The sequence below is a fragment of the Oncorhynchus tshawytscha genome, linkage group LG06, assembly GCF_018296145.1.
Source record: "Oncorhynchus tshawytscha isolate Ot180627B linkage group LG06, Otsh_v2.0, whole genome shotgun sequence".
NCBI lineage: Eukaryota > Metazoa > Chordata > Actinopteri > Salmoniformes > Salmonidae > Oncorhynchus > Oncorhynchus tshawytscha.
Genome location: NC_056434.1, coordinates 68,530,029 through 68,540,499, shown reverse-complemented (window position 1 = coordinate 68,540,499; position 10,471 = coordinate 68,530,029). Strand labels below are relative to the sequence as shown.

At 43.4% G+C, this 10,471-nt stretch overlaps 1 protein-coding gene across 2 annotated transcripts; it reads right to left on the bottom strand.

The window, feature by feature from the left end:
* Positions 1–716: 716 nt before the first annotated feature.
* nvl (nuclear VCP like) lies at positions 717–9,864 on the bottom strand. 2 transcript variants are annotated; one of them, XM_024424773.1, is made up of 24 exons: positions 9,710–9,864; positions 9,414–9,479; positions 9,203–9,273; positions 9,050–9,102; positions 8,786–8,876; positions 8,630–8,690; positions 8,216–8,461; positions 7,972–8,107; positions 7,573–7,649; positions 7,164–7,298; positions 6,889–6,990; positions 6,656–6,773; positions 6,156–6,300; positions 5,707–6,061; positions 5,330–5,548; positions 4,526–4,630; positions 4,356–4,418; positions 3,762–3,881; positions 3,542–3,641; positions 3,287–3,393; positions 3,095–3,171; positions 2,283–2,371; positions 1,952–2,049; positions 717–1,200 (listed from the first exon to the last, which is right to left on the bottom strand). In XM_024424773.1, the coding sequence occupies exons 2-24, from the start codon at positions 9,465–9,467 to the stop codon at positions 1,156–1,158; spliced, it is 2,667 nt and encodes an 888-aa protein (XP_024280541.1). In that variant the 5' UTR covers positions 9,468–9,479; positions 9,710–9,864; the 3' UTR covers positions 717–1,155. The 2 variants fall into 2 exon arrangements, with proteins under 2 accessions (XP_024280541.1, XP_024280542.1); XM_024424774.1 differs by lacking the exons at positions 9,203–9,273; positions 9,710–9,864 and having other exon boundaries at positions 9,050–9,158.
* Positions 9,865–10,471: the final 607 nt, after the last annotated feature.

Here is a 10,471-nt window from a genome sequence, read left to right as displayed (position 1 = left end):
TTGCATTCAGGCTGGGGTTGGGTAGGTTACTTTTATGTAATCCGTTAGTTACCTGTCATGTGTAATCATTAATGTAACAGATTACCCAAACTAACGATCTGATTACATTGTTACTTTGATTACTTTAAGGCATTAGAAGAAAAAAAGTCCTCACCAGGGTCTTGGCCTGACTGCAGTTCGGTGTCATAACTGAGACACGGATGAATCCCAGTTTCAACTGTACCGGGCAGATGGCGGACCGCATGTATGGCATTGTGTGGTTTGATGTTGTGAACAGAGTCCCCCATGATAGCGTTGGGGCTGATATAGCAGCAAAGGGGGGGGAACCATCTCCATATTAATGCCCATGATTTTGGAATGAGATGTTCAACAAACAGGATCTCTAGCTATAAAATTTTACAAATCTCTTGGTAAAGTGAGAACTCCAAGCACGCGCAGATTCAATATCTTAAGTATTTTTGAATCACAGCAGGACATTCACTCGTAAGTGGACTTATTCCAATTATTCTGAAAATAAATTATACTTGCAGATCACATTGAATGTATTCATGTCAAGTTATGTTTGCAACAGTTAAATCTCACAACACAAACTTGCAAAATTAAATGACACATTTGAAGAATGGTACTTGCAACCACTAATCTCAATGTGCAACCACAACATTCAAACTCAAGTCATTATAATCCCATATCAATGAGAACAAATTGTAATCAAATCATACATCTCCATGTTTTTAATAAAACAGTCAATACATACAGTAATACATTTTTTACTTAATTCACAAGGCTTACATACGAATATAAACATGTCTTAATGTGGTTTGGATTACAAAACAATCCAAAATAGTCAATGTCTTAATGTCTACTCCCAATAACTCACCTCTCCTGACTGATATGAAGTCCTGTGATACGCACAGAGAGATCATTGGTAATGAGTACATCTTTGTGGAAGGGAGGGGGTGAGAGCCAAGGGTGTAAGTGGACACCGCACTGTATTGAATGCATACATGTATTCCGCTGGTATATCTTTGCCGAGTTACCCTTTGAAACATCACTCGGAATTTGGACTCTTGTCTGATAAATGTTTATTGTAGATTGAGATATTGGTCTTCTTATCAGCATTGATATCCTTCATTCTGAAGGACTGGTCAAATCCTCTCACCCTGTAAGAGATTCCTTTAGCTGCTCGTACATACGCTGGTCCTGTAGAGGGGGAAATGAAGAGCATTTGTGTGAGTCATTCAAAATCCTTACATGCTTTGTTTGTTGTTCAGTCTCTTCCTCTTTGTATTGAAGCCTAAAAAAGGGACCCTGCTCCTATCTACAACCAATCACACAAACGGCGAATGAGCAAGTAAAAGCACACAACTTCATTATCTGTCTATGACTAGACCCGGTTTACTTTAGGCTTAATTTATGATTACATCAGCATGCAAATATGGATGGAAATAATAAATATGGATGGAAATAGTAATGGTGGAACAGTTAGTGCCCAGTGACCATAAACCCCTGAGGCTGTGTGGGAACCTACATGTTTAACATAAGCATTTCGCTGTAACACCTGCAAGATCGGTGTACGCAACAAATAAATTAAAGATTTTATTTTTGACAATGCATTGGTTACTGACGGGGACAAGAAAGACTGGTTCACCTGGGAGAGATTAAAGACAGCTGGGAGGGAGGGGGGCAATCATGTGCTAACCTACGTCATTATTAAATTAACACATACAAAAATGCTGCTCCCAATGACAACTGAGGCAAATCAAAACAAGCCATTACCAGACACTCTGGATTCTGGGAACATACCGAAATACTTAAGACTTGTCTAATTCCTAACCATTTGGATTTGAGGCGAGTCACTCACTGGGTAAATGATACGTGTCAGACTGTCTACAGGGATTCAGGGTTTGGTTACATGCAGTCATTAATTTGTCCACGTCCCAATGCATCTCACCTTTTTAGACACAGACGGCCGTACTTTCTTGAAGGCGTCCTCAAAGTTCTGCTTGCTGACCCGGATGTCGGCCACAGGGCCGTTGGAGTAGCTGTGACCTGAGGGGTTAGTAAGTACAGACTCAGATGGAGAGGAAGTGGACTGACAACCCTGGTGGAGGATACTGTACAATTACTACGACCTTGAGTATGGTACTTATCTTGCCTTAGAAAGTGTAAACAGAAATCCATCTTGATAAATGAAATGTATGGGAGCAATCAACCAACGTTGCAGTGTTCTGTTAAAGAGTCAAGAGGCAGAGAAGACCTAGAAGTCTTTAGGCCAGTATTACCTGTGTAAGATGGGTTGGGTTGGGTCAGGAGGTAGGCTCTCAGAGCATTGACAGAGGCTTCCCTCACCAACGCAGACAGGTCTGCCCCACTGCATGAAACAACAAACACAATATCCACTGTGTTGAAGGCTCTACGGGAACATCTGTAAGGTTTTTGATTTGGTCAAAGAGTACAGTTCTGCAATCAAAGGGTCTGCCCTGCCCCTGTGGTTGTTTCGAGCTGTGATGAGCGAGCCACGCGTGTACTCCCCCCCCCCTTGTTCATTTGATTTATTCTCTCACACTTCAAGTGTTTTATTTCTTACTTATATTACTACCTCCATTGTGCATCGTTGGGAAAGAGCTTGCAAGTTAAGCATTTCACTGTGCTGTATCCTATGCATGTGACAATAAAAACTTGTAACTCAAATTAGCCCCAAATGAATTAGCCTATGTGATGCTAGTACACAAAGATGTAAGCTAATTAATCTATATTGAACTAGAGACTAATTCTGGAGCCACATTTTGATTTAGCAACAATAACCTAATTGTCATCCCAAAATGTATGAATAATCCTGCTGCTTGGACATGTTAGTATGATTAAAGAAATAAAGTTGTTTTATCTATCTCAGTAGCACTGGGAATGATTATATAAGATGATTACTCGTTTTTTCTATTGCGTGACCCCTCAGCAGCATTTGGGTGTGACCATATCATGGGCTGGTGCCACCAACTGAAAATGTTAGTGGCAACAATGGGACAAGGGTAAAGGGTTAGTCTGGAGCTCTGTAGGTTAAGATTGATTCTGCTCCTTCCTTCTCTGGGACACTCACGTGAAGCAGTCACTGCGCACGTCATGGGCCATCTCCTCCAGACTCACATCCTGCTCCAGATGAGGCCTGCTGCCCCCCTATGAGACACAATCATGAAACAACCCTTCTCACAGCAACACCAGCCACTAAGACATTATACGAGGCTCATGGACTGTTGAATTGTGAGCTTCCATCCATGGCATTCCACATTACCTTGGTGATGGTGAGTAAGATGGCGTGCCGGTCTGATGGAGGTGGGAGGCCCACATACAGGGTCTTGTCCAGACGACCTGGTCTCAGCACAGCAGGATCAATGATATCTACAGGGACAGCGTCAACCATGGTGAATAACTTCACAGATTTGTATGCGTCAACATAAACCATAACATTGAAAAATAATCTCCCTCAAGTTTTGCGATTGGTGAATATCTATGTCAACGAGGGAGTGAAATGATGCGAGGAGCCCACCTGGTCTATTGGTAGCCGCCATGATGAAGACCTGCCGCCGGGTCTCCAGTCCGTCCATCTCAGTAAGCAGCTGGTTGACCACACGAACACTGGCTCCAGACTGAGGACACACCGCCACCATTAACCTCATGTCAACAATACTATTCTCATCATCATCATCATTCACCTCCATTTCACTCGGATGGTGGCCCTCAGATCGCGGATTATTAGCCCTTCTCACCTCATGCCCAGAGCGGCGGGGGCACAGTGCATCGATCTCGTCGAAAAAGATGACACAAGGGGCAGAGTTCCGTCCTCTCTGGAACACCTGTCGCACGGCCCGCTCGCTCTCTCCCACATACTGAGGAACAAGAGACACGAAGCTGTGTAACATGTCGAAACGCACAGCTCGAAAAACAGACACACATATGTCTAACCTACATAATGCTAAATTAATAATTCAGGCCCCCAGAATCAAAGTCTGTTTCTTTTGTGTTTTAAGTTATATAAAGTCTGTGGGCATGAGTTAGGCCATTAAAATGCATCCAGGTGATTTAGGAGTGTTACCTCACAGTGTGAAGGGTCTGATATAATGCCTACTAAGGGTATAGATAGCTGTGACTAAAGGTAACTGAGCCCTCGCCAAGTAAATAATGCACAGGGCTGTTGGATCCCTTGTGCTTACCGTCTATGAGAACGCAATGATTTCAGTGGGGCACTTCAGTTACAAATATAATTTCAGCAGATCTACCAACACAGAGTTAATATTACTGGGCAACGTGTCACAGGGCAAAGTCATGTCGAGGCATTCCAGGAATCTGTATAGCTGACTCACCATGTTCAGCAGCTCTGGCCCCTTGACAGAGATGAAGTTAAGTCCTGACTCATTGGCAACAGCCTGAAATCGGAGACACACAGCATGGTATACGGTTGTAACTGATGAATTACTAAAACCCACCACAAGTCTTCAACATTCCACTGATTTTAGCAGCTGGCAAATAGTACCTTGGCCAGCAGGGTCTTTCCACAACCGGGAGGCCCAGCTAGCAACACCCCTGCAGGAGCACTGAGACCCAGAGCTTTGAACTGCTCAGGAGAACGCACAGGGGCCTGAGGACACACACACACTGCCCTTATTCATCTAAGCTGCACAATGGCAGTATTCATTCTGAAGTCAACAAAGTACACCCTACGATCCAGTTTGAATCTGGATGAGTTTGGAGTTAGATAGAGCCGACAGAAATACAACGTTAATGGCACATTGTAAATGTTATAGAGTAACTCTGTGGCCATTGACAGTGTACATTGACTGACACATCATGCGGTTGTTAAATTAACCTGAAGAAAACCTATGGTTCCTTGTGTTGCTACTTATTCAACCATAGCAGTCGAGTCAGGTTTCCTTACCAACAACATGGTAGTCTATTATATATGGTTACGTTCCTACAATCAACCACTGTTGTTCTGAATGACATGCTCCAAATCACACAACAGGTACAGTATATGTCCCATTTTCTTATGACAAAATACATTTAGGGTGGGAACAATTGTTGTTTGGTGTTACGTTTTTGGAATAAATAGTTAATGTCTTAACCGTGATAGAGGTGGATATTTTATTCTACGAGCTTAAATGCTACGAGAGAAAAGGAACTGGTCAATTATAATTTTCCTGACCACGTGACCTGAACAGAAGAAACTCCTGGCCCAAATTATAATACAACAAGTCCAAATCCTTATGTTGTTATGCAGTGGCTAACACTGAGCCCAACATATCAGATAGAACATCAGCTGTGTTGAGGCGATACCCACCAGGATGGCCATGGTGAGCTCTTCGCGGATGTCATGCAGGGCCCCCACGTCCTCCCAGGTGACGTCTGGCACCGTGGCGAAGCCTTCACGCTTTGCAGAGGGTTGTACGCTGGCCAGGGAACCCTGGAAGTCTGACATGAGGATGCACAAGCCAGCAAGCTGCTCCTCAGACAGCGACTCACTGCTCTTTAGCAGGGACAGCAGGCGACAAAGCTCCCCCTGGTGGTAAAGACAGAAGTGGAGCATTGTCACACCACTGACCATCAAGGTGGGATGTTCACCAGATTCAGAGGGAACAGTGGATCCAAGACCATGTACAGCATACTTCCCTAGTGAAAAACATAGCTAGCATACATTGATGGAATCAAATATATCACCCTGAAGGTTGTCTCAGTAGCCAGAGGCAGCTGCTGCTTGTCTCCCTGTGGTACGTGGCTAAGGTCTGTCATCTCCTGGATCACTGTGTCTGCTGAGGCCTGGAATCTCTCTGGGCCCTGTGGGAGAGGACCTGCGCCCTGAGGCCCCTCGGACTCTGCTCTCTCTTCCGCCATGGGGACCAGCCCCTGGTTCTTGTCCTGCTTCTCCAGCAGGACCCGGTTGACGGCGCTCATGGCGGCCTCGCGGCACAGCGCCATTAGGTCAGCTCCCACGTACCCCGGGGTAAGACGCGCCAGCTGCCGGTAGTCAAAGTCCTCAGGGAGCTTCAGCTTCCGACACAGGGTCTTCAGAATTCTGAGAGCAGGAATCAACACACGGTCGCAACACCAGAGCTAGCAACCACATTAATGTCAACACCACTATTATTATAGGAGACAAGCCCACTCACCTGAGACGAGCTGCTTCATCAGGTATCCCCAGACAGATTTCTTTGTCAAAGCGTCCAGCCCGGCGCAGCGCTGGGTCCAGAGAGTCTGGCCGGTTGGTGGCACCAATAACCATCACCTGGGCTGTGACCGCTAATGAGTTCAGGTCTAGAGAATCATAGATGACAGAGTGAAGGGAAGATTAACATCATCCAATAGTACCAGAGCAGGTGAATTGATAATCTCCCAACCCTGCCAACAAAATATAGTCAATTGATTTCTTCATCTTAAGTACTCAAATGAGATCTTCCTATAAAAAAAAAATAGATGTATCGTAATCATCAACGCAAAAGTCATGAAATCAACCAGATGTGTTGCACTAGCATACATCCCGTGGGTCCTGTATGGCTCACTTGCAATGCCAGGGTTGTGGGTTCGATTCCCATGGGGGACCAGGACGAATGAAAAATGTGCGCGCTCAGTTGCTCTGGACAAGAGAGTCTGCTAAAACGACATCTCTTACCATCCATGCAGGTGAGCAGCTGAGCAACAATCCGTCTCTCCATGTCCTTGGAGGCCACCTCTCGCTTAGGAGTGATGGCATCAATCTCATCAATGAACAGGATGCAAGGGGAGCTAGTCTGCAAGGGTAACAGGACCAGAATGGTTCATTTGAGCGAGCTGTCCTTGAGGGGGCATTCTTATAAAATGTTCTTCATTTCATTTCACAGCGAACTGTGTAGGAGTGACACTTACCACAGCCTGCTCAAACAGCTCTCTCAGCTTCTGCTCAGACTCCCCTGACACCCCAGACACCAGCTCTGGCGCCGACACCTTCAGCATGGGCAGCTCCATCTCCTTAACATACAGAGGGAAATTAATAAAGTATTTTTCACCTAGAAAAAAAACTTGTCTAAATTAGGAAAGGTGGAAAAATGTCAGTGAGGAAAAATGTGGAATAAGATTAGTGAGGAAAAACAATCTCTATATGTAAAGTGGGATACCATCATATGGACACCATCCAGACTCACCCCAGCCACAGCTTGGGCCAGCAGGGTTTTTCCACAGCCAGGGGGGCCATGGAGCAGGAACCCCCGTGGAGGGACCACCCCCAACTGCTGGTACACCTCTGGGTGACGCATATGTATCAGCAGCTTACACACCTCCTTCAGTGACAGAGAGCCAGATAAGAATTCAATCTACAAGCCATTACAGTTCAGTGCATAGGTCATGTTCAGCAGGATACAATGTAAAAATAAAAATAAACATTTTCAAAAACAGGAAATGAATAGGAGTATTCTTATTGGACAAGTTCAGGTATGAGCTCGTCTGCTTTCTCAGGTTTCGTGCATACCGAATATATCTAAATGAGGTTTGACAGCTAAGAACACTGACAACACTAAAATTGACCAAACAGAAATGTAAATGTAACAAGCGTACCGTCAATGTGTCCTCATTGCCTCCAACATCTTCAAACTTTAATGTTGAATACTGTAGTTCAATGGATTTAGTCCTCGCTAGAACGATCAGAGGAAAACTTATAGTTTACAAAACACAAACCATTCTGACTTCAAGTGATACTGTAAAACAGGGTATTCAAATCTTACCCTACGAGGTCAGGACTACTGCTGGTTTTCTGATCAACTTGATATTTAATTGCACCCACCTGGTGTCCTACATGTAAATCAGTCCCCGATTAGACAAAAAAAGCAGTGGAACTGGCTTTGTGGTCCAGATTTGAATGTGAGGGCTGTTTAATTTATATTGTTTGTGTCCTTGACTGGCTACAATGTTAAACTTCTTAAACATCAGCAAAGCAAGGTGGGAAGCAGCGTTTACCTTTCTTGTTCATGATACTGGCCTCGATGGCACCATCATTGCCCTTTGACGCTCCCCCTTTCCGACGTTTAGATTTTTTTAATTTGCCTTTTTTTGGTGTCTTCTCAGGCTCAAGCATTGAGGCATCTGTCTGCTTCTAGTGAAGTCAATATAAGCATTCAAATTGTTGTAGTGAATTGTTAGACAAAGAGAGATGTAGTCATCCACCACTGACAAAAGACAACATAGAAAATGTGAGACATACATTTCCTGCAGGACTGGCTGCCTCCTCTTCACACAGGTCAATGAGGATGCTGTCATGCTCCAGGCCTCTGCCCTTGTCTATGAACCAGCCCCCCGCAGACACCTTGGTACCAACACTCTGAGGGGTGGAGTGAGCCTCAGGGGCAGGGCTGTCTGATGCAGACTTGTCCCTCCTGGGAGATGCCCCACTCTCTGGGTTCCCCTTCTTGTACAGGGACATCAGGGAGTTATTCATGAGGTTGATGGGCTGTTAAGGGATAATCAGAAGGAAAAACAAGTTTAATCTATTAGCTTATTGTTCTGAATCTCTGTGGCATGTATTATATTACAATGACTCACATGGTAATAAGCAACACATAAGGATGGTAAACCTGACAAATTAATATGTGGAAAGAGGTAGTAGAGAATGATGTACCGGTTGTTCAGGAAGGTCCTCATCACTATCAGTAGTGTCATCCATGTTACTGCTGCCATCCCTGTAAAATACCAGAATATGCACTGTATAATCACTCAACTCAGGGGCATTTACAAATCAAAACAAAAGATTATGAGCAGATGGCGTGGCCCTTACCCAGCATCCTTCTCACTGTGTCTGGCTCTCTTGGCCAAGTGCTTGTTCTCCAGATCATTCAGTCCAGATTCATCGCATATCACTCCATGGACTGAAGGTGTAAAAATGCACAAGGAATTGTAGGATCTGGTTTGCTCTTGGAGAAACCGGCTAACATGCTTTAATAACAAGTGAAATGATCGGCAGATGCATTGTTGCTGAACTACCCAAAATGCCATGTGCAGTCAAATGATAAATGAGGTACTTGTATCAGTTTTTACTCACCTTTTTCAACCTGAATTCTGAATGCAGTCTTGTTTCGCCTGCCATAGTCCATTCTGAGGAAGATACAATATTAAGCTGCGTGCATAAACCCTGAAGGATTTCAGAAAGGCTGTAGAAAGAATACAGGGGGAAATTATGATAAATCAAACTCACCTGTAGAGTCTCTGAAGATCATGTGCCATTGAAGTAATGTCAACATACTGGCCACTCTGGTTACTCAAATACTATCAGACAAATTTGAACAGATCCCAAAAAATGTACAGTAATGTGTTACTATGTTAGCTAGCGTGTTACAAAATAGAAATCAGTCAATATGACAGACGACAGTTGGTGGATACTGTCAATAACTAGTCTAAAAATGTACCTGCTCAACTCTCTGTTTGAGTCGGTTGTCCACTCCGCAACGTCTGTTATTCATGTCTCCTGTCACCTGCAACATTAACTAGCATTAGTTTATCTCGGGAAAAATATATATTTACCAGTAGCTAAAGTAGTACAGCTAAATGAAACCGATATATTTACCTCAGTGGGATGAAAGGGGAAGTATGTGCAGACGTTAATGTCTCTAGCAGTACGATGTTAGCTAACAGTGTCGCTATACCATAGGATTGTCTATGCGTATGTACTCTAAACAGATAACATTTAATTCTAGGCACGTACCTTTTGTAATAATCGTACATAGCAGTTGATGAACAAGCAACGACGATTGTAGATAACAGATCAAAAGTATTTAAAGTTAGCACGAGTTTGTACTCCACGTGAAACTACAGATTTTTATACTGAGCTGTCCAAGATGTTGCCTGTTCGAAATTGTGGACAAATGCCAGAAGCAGAGGATTTTTCAATTTATTCAACTTTATACAATTGATATCTCATACTGGTAGAAATCACGCATGTTTTATAATCATAAGAAATATGGGTGGACTACTTGCAAGTTAACATCAGAACAGCTATTTTATTTTAAGTACAAATGACAAATATCAGGCACAAATATGTATTATACAAATGATCAGCAATCAACAATTTACACCACTACGTCAAACATGTCTAAAACAAAACACAGGTAAAACAATAAATATTTTAAATACATACAAAAAAATGTAAAAGTGCAATTGCATTTACCTAGAAAAAAAAATGACATTATAATGATTTTATCGGGACAGCAATGAATTTCTGACTGGGACCTTCGTGACAGAAATAGAGTCAGAGATATTAGAGAAAGGAGGAGATAGAAATCCCAATGGACAATTGACGTACGAACGTATAACATCCCCCAGCACACTGTCGACCAATGGCTTTCACGTTGTAATGCAGCGTCACGTGGTTGCTAAGCCTATCGTCACGTAATCTCTTCTCAAAGTCAGGGAATGCCAACGTATGTAAAGTCACGATTCCAAAACGATGCAATATTATAGATAGCAA

Excerpts from the sequence above, each read along its gene's own strand:
- nvl (XM_024424773.1), bottom strand. The coding sequence starts at position 9,467 with ATGAATAACAGACGTTGCGGAGTGGACAACCGACTCAAACAGAGAGTT. Across the intron at positions 8,108-8,215 it reads CAGCCAGTCCTGCAGGAAAT|AAGCAGACAGATGCCTCAAT; the intron begins GTATGTCTCACA and ends TGACTTCACTAG. Across the intron at positions 3,172-3,286 it reads TCTTACTCACCATCACCAAG|GGGGGCAGCAGGCCTCATCT; the intron begins GTAATGTGGAAT and ends TGTGTCTCATAG.